Source organism: Rhagoletis zephyria, unplaced genomic scaffold (assembly GCF_001687245.7).
Source record: "Rhagoletis zephyria isolate East Lansing unplaced genomic scaffold, Rhagoletis_zephyria_1.1 Rzeph_scaffold_03311, whole genome shotgun sequence".
NCBI lineage: Eukaryota > Metazoa > Arthropoda > Insecta > Diptera > Tephritidae > Rhagoletis > Rhagoletis zephyria.
Window position 1 is genome coordinate 25,402 of NW_016160394.1, and position 22,106 is coordinate 47,507.

Genomic DNA, 22,106 nt, shown 5'->3' on the forward strand with positions numbered 1-22,106 from the left:
GACACCACTCGCGAAATATTTCATCAATTTTTGGCCATGTAAGCTAAAGTGCACTACTACCTTCAAATATTTGATTTAAATAAATCCCAAGTAGAAACACACTAGTAAATTCGTTAAGTTATTTTTGGTTAACAAAGGATATACCTTATATCAGAAGACATGTTTATATTATNTTTTCGTGAAATAGATCAAAAGAAATTGCGAAAAGTGCAAGTGTTTTTTTGCAAATAACTCTTTAATTAATTTAAAAAGTTAAAAGTTAAAGTTATTATTGGCGTTAAACCGGGTCGATTGACACCACTCTCGAAATATTTCATCCATTTTTGGCCATGTAAGCTAAAGTGCACTACTACCTTCAAATATTTTATTTAAATAAATCCTAAGTAGAAACACACTAGTAAATTCGTTAAGTTATTTTTGGTTAACAAAGGATATACCTTATATCAGAAGACATGTTTATATTACGGATGTTGCGAATGTGGAATTGTAGACATCCGCGGATATGAATGCGGATGCGGATGTCTAACGGCTAACATCCGCGGATGCGGATGCGAATGTGGATGTCAAGTATTTTTAAGAAACAATTAAATTAAGTTNTTAATCATTTTTCATATACAAACTTAAATTAGTCTATTTGCTAAATTTAATATAAGGCTACTTTCTAAGTATGTATGTATGTATGTATGTATGTATAAGTGTGTACGTACGTTCCGATTGGTGTGTGCATTTCTTGTAAGCTAAAGTTTGTTTGTATTTGCAAAAAATTTAATACTCAATTAGCTAGTGAAAACACGCTATAAAGCAACAAAGTTATGCATGAAAGCATTTTCGTACGATTTCAAACAAATGCCATAAACTGCATAATAAATATTAAAATCTCTATATTTTATTTCGCATTACAAAGTTGAGCTGCTGTAGTTTGGTTTTACTTTTTACTCAAACGCAGGATACGTTCCTTAAGGCCGCCTGGCTTCAGTTTTGTGGTTTTAACATTTTTGCGTGATTGTGTCTGAATTTGCTTCGACTTGCGTAACCTGAAAGTTGACAACAAACAAAAAATTTGTAATTGCTATTGGATTTTTTCGCCCTCAATTTCCGCACTTACAAGTCGTCATACAACGTGGCAATCTCCTTCTTCCAAATGTCCTTAAAGTCATTGGTGAAGTTCGTCCAATACTCAAAGAACTGATCGGGCGTGCATTGTTCCAGCGCCCGAGATTTGGGCGTATAGTGATAGAAGCGCATCGTTTCGATGAACATCTCTCGCGACTCATCCAAGTCTTTGTAGAGTTTATCGATTGTCTTTGTTGCGCTCTCAATGAACTCCTCCATTTTCGATTTGAATGGCTCCAAAGTGCCTGGAGTTGAGGCCAGAACCACACGCTCCGTTGTCTTTTTGTTCGCTGTAATGAAGAGGATAAATAAAACGAAATTACACACATGCATACATATTTGTATCATCCTTGAAAGCGTCTCCACTTTGACCATTCCACTCACCTTTCAATTTCTTATGCAATTCTATTATATGCTGCTTGACCTCATCAAAATCCACTTGTGCTGCGCGCTCCACATCTGACGGTTCAGGTATGGGCAGCGTCATCTCTAGCAACTGCACTCCTTCTTTGCGTCGTCTGCTGATATAGGTTCGTACAATGAAATGCAACAGCGTCGTCTGTGACTCTTTGGACTTTACGTCCTTGAGCTTTCCCAATATCTCCAATGTGAAACCATCCGCTTGCCCTCGCTGTCGATTCCCGCCGTTCATATAATTTCCCAGTGTGAGTATTATGGCGAAGATCAGCTTAAGGTCTTCGCTCTCAATCAAATACTGCGAAAGCTGTGCAACAACTTCCAATTTTCGCGCAATTACCGTTGCTGCCTCTTCGAACTCGGCTTGGAAGACAATGCATGAGATACGCTCTGTAGACATTGAGATCTGTGAGATTTTGAGCAGGAATTGCTCCGGATAATCGAGTGGTATGTCGCTTTGCGCTGCCTCTTTGATCAGTTCCAACTCCTCGTTTGTTGCCTTAATGTTTATGATCTGCTGTAATGTCTCTAAGCTTACAACCGATGTGTCCACATGGTAGATCGCGTGTTCGATCTCACAGAAGTCGACGTGTAGACTACGCGACACAATGCCGACATTCTGAGAACGCTTACTATCCAACACTTTTATAGCCTTCACACGTACCACCTTCTTCTCTTTTGGCTTGCTAACGGGTACCACAGCCTGTCGAGAGAAGAGCTCGGTAAATTCGTCGATGTTATCGAGATTTGTTTCTTCGATCTCCTGCCAGATCTCCTTGGGCGCTGCGNTGCGCTCTCAATGAACTCCTCCATTTTCGATTTGAATGGCTCCAAAGTGCATGGAGTTGAGGCTAGAACCACGCGCTCCGTTGTCTTTTTGTTCGCTGTAATGAAGAGGATAGATAAAACGAAATTACACATATACATACATATTTGTATCATCCTTGAAAGCGTCTCCACTTTGACCATTCCACTCACCTTTCAATTTCTTATGCAATTCAATTATATGCTGCTTGACCTCATCAAAATCCACTTGTGCTGCGCGCTCCACATCTGACGGTTCGGGTATGGGTAGGGTCATCTCTAGCAACTGCACTCCTTCCTTGCGTCGTCTGCTGATATAGGTTCGTACAATGAAATGCAACAGCGTCGTCTGTGACTCTTTTGACTTTACGTCCTTGAGCTTTCCCAATATCTCCAATGTGAAACCATCCGCTTGCCCTCGCTGTCGATTCCCGCCGTTCATATAATTTCCCAGTGTGAGTATTATGGCGAAGATCAGCTTAAGGTCTTCGCTCTCAATCAAATACTGCGAAAGCTGTGCAACAACTTCCAATTTTCGCGCAATTACCGTTGCTGCCTCTTCGAACTCGGCTTGGAAGACAATGCATGAGATACGCTCTGTAGACATTGAGATCTGTGAGATTTTGAGCAGGAATTGCTCCGGATAATCGAGTGGTATGTCGCTTTGCGCTGCCTCTTTGATCAGTTCCAACTCCTCGTTTGTTGCTTTAATGTTAATGATCTGCTGTAATGTCTCTAAGCTTACAACCGATGTGTCCACATGGTAGATCGCGTGTTCGATCTCACAGAAGTCGACGTGTAGACTACGCGACACAATGCCGACATTCTGAGAACGCTTACTATCCAACACTTTTATAGCCTTCACACGTACCACCTTCTTCTCTTTTGGCTTGCTAACGGGTACCACAGCCTGTCGTGAGAAGAGCTCGGTAAATTCGTCGATGTTATCGAGATTTGTTTCTTCGATCTCCTGCCAGATTTCCTTGGGCGCTGCTGAGTCGGTAACATCGTCGGGCGAGCTACCGCTAGAGTCAGTACTGGCTTGCGGAGTTGTAATCCTAGGGGGTGGTGCTGGCGTAACTATGCGTGTCCAGTATAGGGGTTTCATGGGCTTAGGCGGGTTGACGGCAGTCTTTCTAAGAGCTGGTATGAAAAAAGAAATTATTGTTGAAGATATTTATTGATTCGCGTATCTTTCACTTACTATTTGTGGTGTGGAACCAAGCCCCTTCAGTTGGATTTGGCAGTGGCGCTGGTGTAGAGGAAGAGGATGGTGGCTTTGGCGCGCCAGGCGGGGGAGGTGGCGGTACAGCGGAAGTGTTGAGCGGAGGCAGCNATCGTCGGGCGAGCTACCGCTAGAGTCAGTACTGGCTTGCGGAGTTGTAATCCTAGGGGGTGGTGCTGGCGTAACTATGCGTGTCCAGTAGAGGGGTTTCATGGGCTTAGGCGGGTTGACGGCAGTCTTTCTAAGAGCTGGTATGAAAAAAGAAATTATTGTTGAAGATATTTATTGATTCGCGTATCTTTTACTTACTATTTGTGGTGTGGAACCACGCCCCTTCAGTTGGATTTGGCAGTGGCGCTGGTGTAGAGGAAGAGGATGGTGGCTTTGGCGCGCCGGGCGGGGGAGGTGGCGGCACAGCTGAAGTGTTGAGCGGAGGCAGAGGCGCAGGTGGTGGTGGAGGTGGCGGACCAGCTGTTGAGGACGCCGGCGCTGGGGGAGGTGGTGGTGGTGGAGGTGCAGGTGCATTCATGCCAGGAGGTGGTGGTGGAGCGGGTGGCGCTGGAGGCGGTGGTGGCGGAGGAGGCGGAGGTTGTGCTGCGTTGGAAGCATCCATTGGTGGTGGTGGAGGTGGCGGCGGCGGTGGTTTTGGCGCTTTCACTTTCACCTCCTCAGCATCCGTTTGTATGCCTCGATCACTGGTTTCTTTCGCTTTTGGCGCGCACACAGGACATGTGACGGTGCCGGTCTCCATTAGTGTTTCTGTCTGCATGCCGGCATCACTCGTCGATGCTCGTTGATTCGGTTTTTCCGAACTCACCACCGACGAGGTTGCATTTCCCTTTTCATACTCGTAAATGGTTGCTTCACTTGCATTTAATAAATCGGTTAGTTCTATGCAGCGCTTAGATGGCCGTCGCGTCATTTCGCTGGGAGCGAGCAGCTCATTTACCACAGCATGCACTTCGGTGAGGTTGCTGCAGGCAAGTAAGCGCTTGCGGAGATTCTGTTGAAAAAAGAGATCAGCTGTGGTGTCAACTTGCACGCCCTTCGGTATGCGCGCCACTGAGCTGGGTGTGCTGCAATGCGGCCACACGGCTACAGTGTCCAGCCTGCCAGGCGTGAGCGGGACAGATGTGGTTGGCGCTTCCGTATGAGTCCACTGGTACATGTAGAAAGGCTGTAGGAGAAAAATAATGAGGCTGGAAAAAAGTTTTGGATAGCTAGAAAAAAGAAATGATCTCCTTGAGAGGAGAATTTCAGAAGATCCCATGTTCCAATCAGTGAAAAGTCTACCATAAAATCCAGTCCAAGGAGACATAAACAGCTTTATAAGGAATGCACTATTTTTGGAGAAACTATATTTTGGGAATTAATGCCGCATTCCAACCCGCTACGTTAATGACTTGGGAACCGATGAGGTGAGGCCTGGTTGTTAATTAGCTTGCTAGTAAAAATCTTAGCACAAACCCGCAAAAGAAAGTAAAAACCTAAAGTCGAGAGACCTTACTTGATTACGTACACCCAACTGCGAAGTCAGGCGGAGTTTCCGCCTCGGTGAAAGTCAAGCCGTCTGTGATTCTGTAGGATATACGACTCGAATTCGTATTTCAATCATTGGATTGACGGAAAAATGGGTAACAGGAAGAATTTTTCATAAACCGCTAAAGCCTTGTCATAAGAGGGGTATTCTCGCAATCTCGCAAAGCCCTTACCCGGTGCACGGATTGCACGGTAAAAACTGGGTTTCCTATGGGACAGCTTTGCAAGGGCTTTGCAAGACTCAGAGAATACCCCTAATATTTTTCAGCTGCTAGAAAGTAACAACACTAGCGTAGTGATTTTGAGATATTTCGACAGCGGGACTCAGCCAAAACTTTTTGAATGTCCGCTTAGTAAAGCTGGTAGTAGTAACTAACTTAATAATCTCCTGGGCTCGAACTCCAACGGCTATTGATATTGGAAGCTTTTTTTTTTGACTGCATACCACTTTTCCACATTAAAGAACAGAATGGCCTATTGAATGAAAATTAATTTTAATTCAAAGAACCTTCGGGCTTGTTATGGGCATAGCAGTTCATTGCAGTGCGAACTTCACTTTCTATTTTTAATTAACCGACTTCAAAAAAAGGAGGAGGTTGTCAGTTTGTCGGAATATTTTTTTTATGTAATTATGTTACCGCATAACTTTGGACCACGTCAACCGATTCCGATAATTCTTTTTTTCATCGGAAAGGTAGTGTCTCAGAGGTGTTTCCATACTAATCTGGTTTAGATCCGATTATTGGATCATCAAATATAAATAGATATATATATATATATATTTTCAAGCCGGTTTTTCTTGTTTTTGTTATTTTTTTGGCCTTATAATAATTATATTCAACAATTTATATTGAGCTCGAGGCCGCCGGTTTTTTTTGCTAAAAATTACTTGTATTTTCCGAAGTCTCCTCAAGCCATTTGTGCGCCTTAAAGCCCGCATATAAGTACATATGTATAAATTAATATTTTAGTAAGAAACTTGCCGCTGGTTTCGTCAGCAATTTAAATGGAAAATTATTTTTTATTTTCGGTCAATTTCCAAAAACTTAAAATAATTTTTTACTTAAATTGGCTGTTGGCCTTCAAAAAAAAAATTGAAAATAAGCGTAGCGTATTAATAAAATGCTAGAGATATAGAGAAATCTTTACGCAAAATATTTGTTTTGATTAAAAAAAAATTGGCGGGACCACTCTGCCTTTTTACGAAATTTAATTTGTTAACCTGTAGGTACAAAAAACCGATTTAATTTTTGAAATAACCGAAGGTCGAAAGACCACACCGATTTTATCAAAATTTGTGACAGGTACTAAAACCCATGATTTCAAAATTGGTAACCGGTACAAAAAAAAAAAACGATTTAATTTTTAAAATTACTGTGAAGTATTTTTTGTAGCAGTAAAGTTTCAACAAAATACGACCACTAGTATTTTTTATAAATTTTTCCGTTTCAGCGTCAGTGCTAGCAGCAGCGATGCGGTAATTTTCTGTAATAATTTCTGTCAAATTGAAGGGACATTTTTTTACTTTGATTAAAATATTTGTCTGAACACCATTTTTTATCCTGCGCATATTTTTTTTCTTATTTTAAGTCATATATTGATTGTCCTAATATGTTTAATTACACTCTACTTGATTACAAGTACTAAGCTGACAACAAAATTTCCTGGTAAAAATATACCTTTAACCTTTGTTTATAGAGCATCGAACTTGTTAGATTAGAAGATAGCCTAAAAGCCTTAGCGAAAATATAAATTTTCCATATTTACCCGTATGGTACGCGGGTAGATGTCCATATTTCCTTTTCCTTTTTATAAAAAGTTTTTTTTAGTCATTTTGTATACATAAGTAAATGGTGAAGGGTAACTTTGTCCAAAAAATTTTAGAATTTAAAAAGTAGGCCTCAAATGAGAAGTTTGATACCTACTCTTAGAATATGTATGTATATGTACAAATATTTAAGTTTGGGTTATTGACTTTTTCGTTATAGGGTTAAAAGTCCAATAATATTCTGAAAAAGTGGTGGCAAAAAAACTCGCACCAACTTTATAAAACGGGCATCATTTTTACTATCTACTAACGATGCTTATAAAACTTTCTTTTTTTAGTTTGTTTTCCAGTGTTACCATTAGGAAAGGTGAACTTTTAAGAAGTGTTAAAACAGCGCAATCTTAGAGACAGTTTTGAGTTGCTTGTGTAAATTGGTCTCAAAATTGAGGTCTGGCCAAAATTACACACACAGATAATCGTTTCTAGAAATCGTCAAATCGTTAACCTTTCAAATGCCGCATTTTAGGAGAAGATACAATGGGGTTTCTGCCAATGCATCTCAGTATAGTTTGACAGGAGTTCTTGAACTACTAACAAAGGTGTTGGGCCTTTCTACACGATATATGGCTAGACTCCTGCCCTTATAATTTCGCGGATTTTTTAGTGGCTATGTGCCGCCATTAGGTGCCGAAAGGTGTTTTATAGAAATATCAGGTTCAAAGCCAAAAGTTAGATCTTGAACCTTTTTCCAAATAATAGTTTTCCGAACTTTGTTATCCCCGTTAAACTGTAACGGACTCCATATCCGTGCTTGATTTTCCCAGCTTGAGGTCACTCTACCAAGAGCAGACCAGTCGTTGAAGTTTGGAGAAATATCCTCTAACTGAGTTGAAAGCGATCATTTCAGACCAAGCTTATTTATGTTTTTTCTTTATAATCTAAGTCAGAAGACAGAACGGTGGTTCCGTTCATAAACGGTTTCCGCCCTCTGTAAAAAAATCTACCAGGACCGTGTGGCCTCATCAGCCCTTCAATCCGACTCTTTTAAAAGTATTTAGACATGCACGAGAATATGAGTAGCTGTTTTCGATAAAATTCCTCACTTTTACTTTAAGATTATTTAAATTTTAATTCGGCACCAGAAGAAGCTGCATTCTGTATGTATGTATATTCATAAATCAAATGTGACACGATTGCAGCAATACTAACTCGAATTAAATTTTCAGAGTTAAATAAAAATTCAATTTTCCGACTAAATAAAAAGCTAAGAAAGAAATTTACTTACGTATTATTTAAGTTTTTGTTTTTTTTTTTGCTTCACTCTAGTTATACAGCATTTGGGATTTGTGTAAATAAAAAAAGAATAAACGGACAGGGGTTGCAGCGAAATCTGCAATTCAAAAGTGTCGAGTGAAAAATGCAAAAAGCGAGGGGAACAAAACCCAAAAAAAAAAAGAAAAACGAAAAGAATTAGCAACTTTATAGAATTGCACAAAGAGTGCAGCAAAGGCAACGAAACGAAATGAGAGGATATGAAAGTTGCTGATCTAGGGGAGAAGCGCGCGAAAAGGGGGAAAGTATGAAAGTATCGGAGACGGAGACAGAGAAATTTCCAAGCCAAATTGTTAATGCCAGCGGGATTGAATATGCAAAGGCAAAGGATATTGCGCGCGAGCACATAAGCCAACACGTATGTATGTATGTATGTACGTGTGTAAGTGGCGTTGCATGCCTGTAGTGGTGAGCCAACTAAACACATACATACATACATGCGCACACACATCTGTATGCACAAGTTTGCAAGTCTATGAAGTCATGAAATCTTTTTCAAAGTTAAACGTCAAATAGCGTTGATTGGCATAGCGAAATGTTGAAGAGGATGCTTAGCGGGCGAAGAAAAGATGAAGCAGGCGGAGGAGGAGGGGGAGGATGCAGACGACGAAGCAAATTGCTGTGGATTAAAAAAAGCTAATAGCTGTAGAGGTAAAGAGGTATGCAGATGCCATGTGAAGCTCATCGCCCAATTACAGATTTGCTAATAGAAATCACAATTTTCTCTCCCACAAACACAGGCACTCACATGTATATCAATCTGCACACATATCTATGTTAATATGCATGCTCAAATTTGTTTGTTTACCGTTTTTTTTGTGGCGCGATTCAGAGGTATGTATGTATTGCCCGCGCTTCACACTCCACCACTTTTAATTGAACTTTTCTATAGACCGCCATGAGTGCTTACTTTTTTTCATACATTGTACACACTTACAAATGCAAATTTCATATGTATGTACATATGTATGCACTAGGTGTGCATGTGCACTCTTGTTTGCAAAGTGCAAATTATCAACAGTGTGTAAACACTCTTCACAAATGGTGTGAAATGCGATTAAAGCATCGTGTGATTTTTTTTTTTCGCGCAATGATTCATTCTTTCATTTATTTTTTTTTTCCGCATTGCCCTTTAAACTTGATTTGCATTTTTATGCGCGCCGTCCTTCAAATCTTCGATGGCGTTTGTTTGTGTGTATGTATGTATATGTGTGTGTGGCAAGTGTTTAGTGTGGCTTTGAGTGGCTGAAGGCGAAGTGTAAACTGGGATTATTGACGGTTGGTTGGTGGCTTATATGTATTTAAGCGATTAGACGTCTGTATTTCTATACTAAAGATGTGCGAGATGTAAATATGTACATATGTTCATGTTTAGGTACATATGTATATTAGGGTGAATCACTAAAAAAAAAGTAGCGCATTTTCTACCATAACTAAAGAATTTAAAATGTTTTAAGCATCGCAACAAAAATATAGAAAAAAGGGGGTTTCCACAAATCGGAGGAGAAGCATAGCCAAACACTAACATATGTATGTGTAGGCGCCAATCTATTATTATTATTATTATTAAAATGTTTTAAGACTTCCCACAAAATATTTCGGAAGATTTACGTAAGCTGACCGATTTCAAAATACCTCCAAATATCTCATTATTTTGATTCCGTTGATAGTATTTTTAAATATTTAATTCTACCATTAAAGGTGATTTTATAGAGAAAATATAAAAAAAAATTAATTTTACTAATGCAAAATTCGATTTTTGGGGAAATGTTAATAAAAAGTAAATCTTAATATGTTTCAGAAATATTTTTGCGCCAAGTCTCAAAATATAATACAATTCATATTTCGATGGAAAAAAGTACCGATTTTTTTTGTTGTATGAAGAGTGGTGCACCCTAATGTATGTACTAATATGCTTCGCAAGTATAAAATCATACTCAAATGCGGTTGAGAGTGCTGATACTTGAATCTTTGAAAAGCGCTTAAGGCAAGAGTTAATTACAGTGTTTCTGCGATGAAGAACTTTTTTAAGATTTACATTTACATAGATTTTACATAGTTGAGTTTTTGCTAATGAAAAAATGTAATGAGAAAAAAATTAAAATATTATTACAACTTTCAGACGTTGCAACAGAATATAGTCGGATTTTTTCCCTAATTCTGAGAGCTTGTAAAGAACACGACTAAGCCCGTATTGTCTCGACCTCCAATAGCCTGACTCTCCCAGTCTGATCGCAGAGCTCACTGCCATTTCGAATATATGAAATCCTAGGGGCAGTTCATGCCGTATCACATTAAGACCATCCGTAGGGCACGACGTAGTTGCTCTTCCAACATCTGCACGAGCTTCTCGCTGAACGCTGATTAATTTCCTAAAGTTGTATTGCTTGCTCAGCGCTGGCCGCCAGCATACTAATACTCCGTAAGTTAGTATTGGTTTTATAAATGGCTATATCTACAAGACAAGTTCTGGCTTTAGTCACCAATTTCTAGGCTTTTTCTCGTTGTATTGTTGTTGTTGGGGCCGAGTATGGACAAGTAGCTGTTGAGGCGGCTACAGTATCCAGACCGTAATTGAGCCAGTGTAACGCGGGTCTTTCTTGGCAATTGAAGCTCCGTCTCTTCTACGGGTAGTGATTGGGCTCCGATTACGGCATGCATAGGCCGAGAGTCAAGGTAGATGGTCACTGACTCTCTATGGATGTCGTTGATAGCTCATCTGTATTGCGTCGGGTCCAGTGGCTGGTCTATGTATTGCTGGACTGCGTCCTTGTACACGAATAGGTGCCCCCTGACGTGTCTGGGCGGAGGCTCCTCCTGTAGCAGAGGTCTGTTTGGGTGTTCGCTTCCGTGGCACCCCAAAGCATTTTGTTGTATTCCCTTATGGGGAGCACTTGGGCCTCGCTGTGTAGATGGTGCTCAGGCGTCATCAGAAGGCATCCAGTCGCTGTATGGAGTGCGGCGTTCTGACATGTCTGTAGCTTCGTTCACTGCGTTCAACTAGTCCCCGACGTCCAAACCGGTTCAGCATAGTTTAGAATCGGCCGGCAAATTCCCTTGTATGTTGCCAGCAACATAAATAATATAGATTCGTGTTCGGTACACGAATGGGGCTGGAAAAATCATTTCACCTACCCGAACATGCAGCGTCCTTCAGGCTGAGGTCGCTGCCTTACAGGAGGAGGTTGAACATTTACGTGCAGCACAATCAGTAAGTAACAATATATTAATCTACTCAGACACTCAGCCAATTCAAGAACCGTAGCGGGCCGCCGCAGATCTATGAACGCGATGGCTGAGCAACACGCTTTTCACTCGGTATTTGTGCCGGGGCACCAAAATATACCAGGCAACGAAAAGGCTGACGAACTTGCAAGAGAGGGCATATCCGTTCCACTTTTGAAATCCCGGAAGGGTTTAGGCATGCTGCCTCGCTGCCTGCAGGCTCATTCTAAGGGATTTGTCTCCTAAACAAGCAAGGAACGGGTGGTCTAGTCTCACAAATTGCAACAACGCAAAGCTTATGTGGCCAAAATGGAACAAGAAGCTTTCGAAAGTTATCCTGATGCTGAGCAGAGGTGACTTAGCTACAGCCATGGGTCTTCTAACAGGCCAGGAAGATACACGCGAGAGGCTACAGATCCTACACAAAGACTTATGCAGAAGCTGCAGAGATGAAGTGCCGGAAATCGTACGGTACCTGCTATGCGAATGTCCCTTACTTTGCAAAATAAGAGGTAAGTACTTGGGCTAAGAATTCTTTGAAAGTTTAACCAACATAGCCGAAGTAGGAATAAGGGCACTCTTGAGCTTTGCAGACTCCATACGACGGTTTGAGGAGGAGGGTTTTAACGTCTCGCATGGTATCACAACGGGTCCAAAATTTTAAGGGCGTAGGTCACTGGCAGTCATTTTAACTCAACCTAACCTAACCTTGTGGAAGCCCATTCGGTCAGAATGATATGAGAATGGCGGCTTGTTTTGTAGCTGAATATACAACTTCGACAAAAAAGCTTTAACACCTGCGGTGTAACAGACCAATGTACAAGTAGACATTTGAACGTTGGTACTTAGTGTGCATATTTTTTTTTATGGATTTTTTAACTATCCAACTAATCTAATTACCTAAGCCAAATTGAATATTCTTTCCTACACAATCCTTGAAACTCTTAATTCCTCTAACATAAGCTACTTTTCCATGCACATATGTACATACATAGTTAGCTGTGTCAGCTGTGGTAAAAAAGTTTTCTCTACGCTTCTTGTTTTCCTGCTACGTGACGCTTAACGGAAATAAAGCAAAAAATCTACTATAAAAGTGGTAGAACACGTATTCGTAATTATTTCAACAGACTAAATTGGCATGAAGTCACCTGTCATTGGATTTATTAACTTTGCTTGCTTGTCCAATCGATTAACTTAGTGAAGAATGCGCCAAAGAGACCGAGAGCCGTGGTAGAGTAACTTTACTTTGTGTGGCTGTAGTGGATTAAGGAAGTTTTATGTGGGCATTTTTATATAAGAAATTTTGCGATTTGTAACTAAATATGAGTCCTTATAATTGCCGATTGAGGTGATTGTGCGAACTATTAAAGATATTTATGCACTGATATCCACCTCAGCAAGAGTTGGGCGTCAATAAAAATAATATAAGAAATGGAATTGAAAAAAATTTAAATGCAGGCAGGTTTTCTTAAACCAAAAGTGATGAATAATTAATTGCGCATTCAACGAGCTGTCGCTATTTATACTGTCCATTTTATAATTTACACACAGTCTGGCAAAACACTCTACGAATTGCGTACATTTGATGAAATCAACTTGGAATGGAACTTGTGGAGAAAATACATAAAAAATGGACATTTTAAGTTTCTACACAGAATAGAAATTGCAAATTTTTGCGGAGAGTCAATACAGACTGGTGCAAAAGGACGAACAGGAGCAGCTCAGCAAACTCTCAACAAATATTTGGGCGACGTAGCAGAACAAACTTAAGAGCCACATTGAAGTTACAAAGGATTGAATGCGGTTACGCAACGTTGCACTCAAAGAATTTGCATAAAAAAAAAAAAACAAACAAAAAGAGAAGAGAAATGTAAAGAAATAAATAGAAATAAAAAGAAAAAAACCGAAACACAGAAAAAATTGACACTTGAAACTGGGCACAGTTGCTAATGACACTTAATAGCAACAACAACAATAGCAACTGCAACAGCAGCAGCGAAAGCAACCGTGTCCACCACGTCAAGCCTTTCATATCCGTTGTCGACATTTCCGTTTCCCTAGCCATTCGTCAACAAAAAAACCTATACATTTCTCAGCGCGCTTGCTTAGCTGTCACAACTCTTCTACGCCGTATTTGTAGCAAGTATTGCGCTACGAATGGTTTGACGACCGGATTTGAAGACATAGTCGAAGCTGTGGGAAGTGCAAAACACTCGAAGGCAAGCAAGTTGGTTGAAGGCGGCGCGGTGCGCCTTAGCAACTCCAAAGTACTCAAAAAAGTTTAGTTGCATTTCTGCTTGAGCAAAGCGTTCGTTTTTTTTTTTTGGTCCACTCACTCTGAAGGAGTTCGTAAGTTTTTTAATGTTTAAAAAGACATTTTTTCTCAAGTTTCCTGAGTGCGCAGGGGGCAAAAGTCACTGAACGTTGGAATATCAATTTTTAATTTGTGCTAGGAAGTAATGGTTGATGTCTCTTTTTTTTGCTATACTCCTTTTCAGCATCTTAGTTTTATGTAGCAGACTTTACCTCGACTGGACTGCAATTAATGTTCGCTAAAGTTTGCTGGAGTTGAACTTTAAACCAAGTCTGAAAACATTACCCCACACCACTCATTCGCACGCAGTCACTGCATTTACGTAAATAGTACTTACACTGAAGTTTTTAATATCCGTTTCCTCCGAAATCTGCTTAAGCACACCCACATTTATTAAATTATTACAATACTGCATTGTGAGGTTATTCAAGTCCTGTTCGTTCAGATTGTTGCCTGTTGACTGTTGCAATGATGAAATCAGCCATTTCATAAGCATTTGACCTGTGAAAAGAGAGGTGGGAGATGTTATTACTTACTGATTTGTTTTGGAAAGAAAGTAAAGGAAGGGTTGACAGCAGCTGGCAGCGTTGCTTCACTCACTTATCTTAAAAGAGCTATAGATTATGTGCAACATTTGCAATACCGCCACCAGATTGTGTAACGGAAAATATATAATTTCTAAATATACGCTTTCGTTCATCGAGTAATAAAGCAGTAGATATTTGTGTTTGTTTCGGTATTATGAAGGTTTCAAAAGAAAACTGAAAAAATTCTTAAATTTGTTTAAGACAAGAAACTGCTGTTTGAAAGCTCAGACTTTCTATTAGAAATTAGTATGAGTAGTAGAAAGATTCAATAGACACTGTAGAGAGAGTGTTGTTTTAAGTTGCTGTACCCTTTTTATGACGAAAAGGCTTCACCTGAAATGGAGTTGTTTTTGGTCCAGTTTACCCCAAATAAGAATGCGAACACCACAGCGCCGGTGGCGTCATTAGTAAAATATTGGGATAGGGGGTGATGGTTTGATAGACCTACTGAGTAGTGATTTGAGCACTACAATTTCTCCAAATTAAAGAATTGATCACTGACCAAAACTTTGCCAAATAGGATCGCAGATATCTTCAAAGGTAGACCAATGATAGTGAAAGTAGAAATCAAGAAAAAGGCTCTACTGTTTACAGCAAGGACAAGAAGCTTATACACCCTTCCACCCTCAGGGTTATAGGACAAGAATATGCTTTGCTTTGTAGACCTGCGCCTTCGGAGATTTAACTTCACACAAAACTTCAAGGTCTTTTTCCCCGACAGGAATAACTGGGACAACGATCGACCTACACCCCGGAAGGACAGTCACATCTGGCATGCTGAGCGGCGCTTTTCGCACTTAAAGCGCACGAGGTCACCTCAAAGCTGGTGTGGGACTGTATTCAACTTTAAATACTTATCGCCTCCAGGAAATGGGTATATCTCATATGGGTACATTGTGGAGTAATGTGCAATGAAGTCGCAGATTTTCTCGCCAGAAAAGTGGATGCATAGGGATTCATAGGCCCAGGACCCCAGTGTGCCATAGAGATCCGTTAGGCGACTCTAATATATTTGGATAAAGAACAAGGCGCAACATTACTGGACAAACACGGAATGTAACAGACATAGGCCCAGTCCTTCATTCCGGATATATTAACAAGGAGAACCGAAGAACTCCTTCACCTCGAAGGCATAAAGTAAGAATTGTTACAGCCTTTCTTACTGGGTAATGAAAGACTTGTCAATCATAGAAGTTGTTAACTCTGATCAAAGCAGGAAACAGCAGAGTACATTTTGTGCCACTGTGAAGCCCTCAGCAGGGCCAGCCTTGGCCTCTTTGGATCACCGTACCTAGAAGCGCACGACCTAAATGGTATTTAGCCAAAGGACCTCGCGAGGTTTCTCAGAAGTACGGGGATCAAAGGTGACCTGTAGATGAATAGAGGTTTGTTACAAGAGATCGTTTTGATCGAGGTAACTAGGTGATATACCTATAAATAAGTTAGATAAATAAATAAGTTAGTTAGATAAAGGAATTTTTTTCACGGTAGGCTTTTCGCTGGAATCGTCCATATGTGAGTGGTATATTCCAGTCAGTTAGATATGGTGAATTTACCTTAGGAGTACATTTGACGAAGGTAGTGGTGGACAAGTATCAGAGATATTTGAATGCCCACATATCCTTGTCGTTGATGGGTTACAGTACTGCTACAAGTGATGACTGCTAAAAGTAACATTCGGCAATAATCTTGGTCAAAGTAAAGTAAGGAAAATAAACAGCCAGTGGGCTTAGAGAGTTAGCGGCTCGTAATTGGCATCACGTTTATATGCCTACACAGTGAGCCAACAATTTTTATTTTTTTTTGTATTTTGATTTGGAAAGTTTATATCAAAAGTTGCCATCTGGTGAGCTTTAAGTAATAGTATCTAAACTCTTAAGTGCTTAAGTACTCAAACAAGAGCAGGCAAATATTATTTATTTGCACAACACTTGAGATAAAGCGAAAGGTCATACGTAAACATCGGCGATGAATTGTACAAATATAAACACAATCAAACGCAAACCGATAGGCTGACGTATGAAGACAATTATATCCCGCTGGCAGCGCTTAAAAGTACACATACAAATATANTATTTTGATTTGGAAAGTTTATATCAAAAGTTGCCATCTGGTGAGCTTTAAGTAATAGTATCTAAACTCTTAAGTGCTTAAGTACTCAAACAAGAGCAGGCAAATATTTTTTATTTGCACAACACTTGAGATAAAGCGAAAGGTCATACGTAAACATCGGCGATGAATTGTATAAATATAAACACAATCAAACGCAAACCGATAGGCAGACGTATGCAGACAATTATATCCCGCTGGCAGCGGTTAAAAGTACACATACAAATATAAATAGTTTTGCCGCAGTATGAATCAATAACGCCTAATGACAAATACTACATTTATCAATTGATTATCAGCGCCGTTTTTTGTTTTTGTTGTCGTTTTTTTCATTATTACGTTTTCTTCTTGTATGTACATTAGACTGCATCACTCCCCATACAAAAAAAAAAAAATCGGTACTATTTTTCCTCTGGAATAATAAAATCTATTATATTTTAAGACGTCCACCAAAATATTTCGGAAAAATATTAAGATCTAAATGAGCTGGACCGATTTGAAAATACCTCCAAAAATGGAGTTTTTTATGAATAAAAATAGTTTCTTAAAGATATTTTTTTGAAAAAAACCCCTCAAATGACAAAACGGTTTAAGCTTAAAATATTTACATAAAGATATTAAAAAAAAAAATTTAACAACAATTTGAACGAAATCGTAATGATGAGATTTTTGATGCTGTNTCTTAGAATATAATAAATTTTGTAATCCCGGCGGAAAAACCGCAACTTTTTTTGCTGATGCAGTCTAATGTACATACAGTAAAACTTCTAATCTGCCTCCGCTGTTTTGTGACGCTGTGTAGCTTTTCGATTGCCATTGATTAATTTATATTTATTAGAAACTTACACTTTGCTTCGAATTTAGGCAATGAATAACCCGCTGGGAGCAGTTGTTGTGCGGCCAAATCATTAAACGCGCCCACTATGTTACAACCGCTTACGGGTTGGCCGTAGTAGATGGGCCTGAATGTGTGCCCAAATATGATTCGTAATGGGTGTTCAATATTCGCTAAATGCGTGCCATTGCTGTGGAGAGTGAGGAAGCTCTCCAGCGCGTGGGTGGAGATGGAAAATTTATATTCTTCACATACATTCATAGTTAGCACTTGTTTGACCTTGAAATTTACGGCAGCTAAGTTCTTTGCAGTCTCACTGCCGTACTCGCCCGGTTGCAGTGCGCAGCTGTGGTGTAGGGTTTGTGTTATTTTAAAGGAAATTTTTTTGATGTCGCGGACTTCCACTAAGGTGTTGCAAGGAGGTTCTGTTTCTTCATACTCCGCTCTTTCTTCATCCTCTGCTCTTTCGACTTCCTCTGCTTCTGCTTCATGCTCACTTTCATCCTCTTCACTCAAAATGCTGCTCGACCTTTTCGATTCTGTGTCGATCTTGTATTCCTGAGCGTCAATATTCGCCAATTTGGCTAACAAAGGACACCAACCGGCCGACAGCTGTACTCTGCCCGTATTCGTTCTCGCCGTTCGTATAGGCGGCGTTAGCGATCCCCCCCTCTTCAGTTCTTTCTCCCAATCACAGTTGAAATTTATCACAGTTGTGGGGGGGTCGACGGTTTGCAGTTGCAGCCCCCCGCCATAGTCTATATCTTCATAGCTCAGCATCTCATCTGTATCCAATTCATCATAGAATTGCCGTAAATTCGGTGATTTTTTAATGCTTCGCACTACATCACGTCTCTTTTGTTCCGTTTCTTTATTTATAAACGACATTGCTTCTTAACTTTCTTCACTTCTTCACTCAATCACTTTGTGAAAATTTTACATTTCTAGAAATCAACTTTTCAATTTCACCACTTTCGCACAATTTTTGCATTCGAATACGTCAACTAACTTCGTGCAACTGGTCGCTGCTGGTTTTGTTGACACACAAAACAGTTGTTAAGGTTCATAATTAGAGGTACACTCAATGCCAAGGCGCTTTCTAACTTGCAAACACTTGAAACTGTTGCAAAAGCTTATCAACTCACCGGTTTCTAGCTGATAACCGCTGACAGCTCAGCTGAGCGTAGTACTGCCAGAAAGTCTGCGAGCAACTGATACGGTTTGGTACTCACTAAAGTAGGTAATAATATTTGGGAGATCTATGTACATATATGCATGTCTGTACCTACATATGTTGGTATTTAGTCTAATAATTTTGGCGAGCGCTTTCATAAGTACATATAAATTTATTTTCTTACCAAAGTGTTATTTGACAGTTTGTTGGCACAAAGCGTAGTAAGTATGCTATATGTGTGTGTGTATGCTTAATTACACTGCTGTGCGAAATTATTTGCCGTTATATAAATTGATTGTTTTCAAAAATTAGTTAGCGTGACTATGAGAAAAATTTCACAGCGTGAAAATACATTCATCTTTACTGTAAGCTCGTTGAAATTGTCAGCAAATAAGAAGCAAAATAAAATTTAGCAAGAATGCTGAAATGTAATTTACACTAGAGTGTAGTCTATATTTAAATGTTCCATGCAAAATCCGCGACATTTACATGCGCTGGGTTATAATTGAGTTCCGAAATAAATAGCAAAGATACCCAGCAGGAAAAAATACTAGTAAAACTAACTTCTAGAGCCGCACGGTTTCCGTTCTGTATAAGGCAGTGTACTAGTGCTTTTAAAGTATCCGCAAAGCTTAAATATATGTACAGATGCTCTGAATTTGGATAAAATCAGACTTTAAATACAGTTTTTAGAGATCCATCGACTGAACTTGAATCAAATCCAGTGCCATCCATACAACCATATGCAATGAATTTATGTTGAATCGAATTCGTACCCTGCAAAAAATTGTGCAGAGAGAGAGAGTATTCCGGAATTGGTCTCAATCGGGTACAGTTGGGCATCAATTAGTCGCAACTACTTACGTGTATTTTTGGAGATCAATTAGTCCTCGACTCATCTCTAACGGGTACAATTAAAGATTTAATGATAGTCTCTATACACCTTGTGCTTTATTAGATATGCGCACTAGGCACGAAGCTCCAACACGAAGATGTTCTATACACATTTTTAGTCACCTTTTTTTTGCGCCAAATATTACGAGTACTTAGAAAATGGCATTTGTTAAGAAAAGTGTACGAGACATATAAATGTAAGACTAGAGAACTAATTTGTGTACATGAGGAGTGTGATTTCATGTTGTATAGAGATCCTACTGGGCACTTAATCAACGAATTTCATGTGCGGCTTATGTGAAAATTTTTACATGTGAGAAGTAATTTGAGGCTTTTTCCTGCATGGCGAACATTTCCATCTTGTATAGAAACAATAGTTGATCGATGAAAATGTTTCTGGCTAAGACTTGCGCATAAAAATCCACGAACTTAAAACTTTTGCAGATTGGAATGGCGCCACAGATGCTTCTGCCCTCTATGGTGCCAGAGTTATGTCTCAAATTTGAATGCGTATTTAGTAGGGAATTTTAATGCTAATACGGGCTAATGAATCCCGACCGGAAATTTTCTAGACAAAGCCCTGATTCCGTCCAGAGCCGGGCTAAATTTCCGTACCTGAGATTTTTCTGACAGTGCCAAAATAGGTTTGGGTATGGAAATCCCTTCTAATGTATTCTGGCGCTTAGTGGATTTCCTTAACATTGTTCTCACCCAATAGAATCTGTACAAGCCCAGCATACAAAAATTAATCAGAGATAATCACTTCTGGCGCTAAACAGATTCTCCCAACAACGGTTATCTGTCGTAGGCACTACCATGCAATATCTTTACTTGGCTAACCAGTTCGGGTGCCTGGTAGAGTTTCTCTAGTACATTTATGTTGGCAGCGCCAGGACAGTATATGTCAGTATCTTAAAAGGGTAACATTGCCGGGCACAGGATAGGTTGCCCTGAAACAAGTTTACCTTCTTACAGCCTGGACTGACTCCAGAATAATAGTTTGCCTTTGAGATAAACACTTTTGTTGTTTGGAAGATTTCCTTAACTAAGATACTTTTTAGCAGTGCCTGGACTGGCTGTATCCCACAAAATTCTACCTGGAGTAACCAATCCTTTTGCGGGCAAGTGTTTTTTAGACAACGGTGACAGCCATACAGTAGTAAACTATCTGTATCAGAGGGCAGGCTGGCTGTAGCATACAAGAACTCATTAGAGATTTTAATTTCTGTAGCTGAAGAGATTCGCCCGAGAAAAGTTCCCGGACTGTCTTTATCACTCAACACCTTGATTTGGGATACTTATTCTGGCGCTGACTAGATATTCCCTACAATGATTTCCGTGTCACCACCAGAACAAGCGCTGGGAAGGGACTGCGATACAATGGTAAACTATGAGGGCGCTAGGTACATTTTACAAACCTAAATCATCTCTTGAATTACCGAAACGGCCCAGAATCACTGGATAGTGGCTGCGTAGAGCGGGCATTACCCTTATGTCTAGCGCTTCGATAGTATTCCGTGTCGGTCGCTAGACGAAATAAAGCAAATCTAACAAGCGCCTGTCTAAAATCGAGATCAGTACTTCGCAAGCTGCAGTAACACGTTAATAAGTCCTTCATATTGGTCTATCTCACAATAGTACCCCACCAGTCCGGACAGAAGTTTCTCGTAAAAGAACCAATTCCACTTTATGTCAGCAGGCAACCTAAGAAATTATGGAATCCGAAATTCGAATTTCCCGATACCAAAGGAAATAGGAAAATAATAAGGCAGCCATTAAGTCAGTTGGTGATGGATCGAATTGAAAGCAGGATAAAATTATTGGAATTTTCATGTAAAATTCACGACTACACAGAGAAATAATATCCAATATTTCCGAGTCCCACAAATTAGGACGTGCGCCTAGCGAATATGGCTCTAAATAAAAACATTAAATAACTGTACCGAGTAGCTAAAGGAAAGTAGTATATAAAACATAGGATCTACATAAACTTTCTCCATGGCGAGTCTGATTTGCCTTACAGAAACATGCATCAATGGTCATGAGCAGAAAACCCCACTCGATTTGCTAGTAAAACCTGCTCATTTCGCAAAATTAAACACCTACACATTTCACAATAAAATAGCATCAGCTTCCATTTGCTTCAACCAAATTGCGTGAAGGTCAATTGCTTAAGAGAAGGTGATGCCTTTTGCTCCGAAATTAATTCTATGTGCCTTTCCGCGATCTCATTATTCGCTTAACTACTCATATCTCTCTATGTCTCCAAATGCGGTAAACTTAATTCAGGCTAGAATGAAAATTTATAGCGCATTACTCGCGTTTCCAGTGCCTTATTTTGTGCCGACTTTTAATGCATTGTTGGATACCGCCGCCTCTTGCTGAGCACTCTCTACTCCGCACAACGAGAATGCAGGCACAACATGCCGGAGGCGCATTTACGAGCGCGCCTTAGCTAATGAGACAAATTTTTGATGGGATGTCGCGCGGCATTTGCAAGTTTTCTTCCTGCGCCAGCGAGTGGTGTCCTTCTGTTTACTGCAGTCATCGTTGGCTTGTGAAAACAAGTTTAGATGATTATTGCCACCATCAAAGGCGCTAGTGAAATAAACGCAACATTACTTTCGACCAGATGGCCAACTCCACTCCAACCCATGCAACATCTTTGTGGGTTACTGTGTGCTGGAGATGAGGATTTTCGGTAAACAACGAAAATCTGATTTATACGCGACAGCAATAAAACTGACAGCAGCAGGCAAAGTGTTGCTCA

General features: G+C 39.9%; 1 protein-coding gene across 1 annotated transcript in view; it reads right to left on the minus strand.

Annotated features, from left to right (window-relative positions):
* Positions 1–626: 626 nt before the first annotated feature.
* capu (formin protein cappuccino) overlaps positions 627–22,106 on the minus strand; it is a 35,105-nt gene continuing 13,625 nt past the window's right edge. Inside the window, exons 2-6 of the mRNA XM_017623700.1 lie at positions 14,075–14,238; positions 3,869–4,736; positions 2,509–3,477; positions 1,106–1,403; positions 627–1,034 (exon numbers count right to left, since the gene is read on the minus strand). Coding sequence (XP_017479189.1) covers positions 926–1,034; positions 1,106–1,403; positions 2,509–3,477; positions 3,869–4,736; positions 14,075–14,238 — 2,408 coding nt within the window. The 3' untranslated portion in view covers positions 627–925. The remainder of the gene's footprint in view (positions 1,035–1,105; positions 1,404–2,508; positions 3,478–3,868; positions 4,737–14,074; positions 14,239–22,106) is intronic.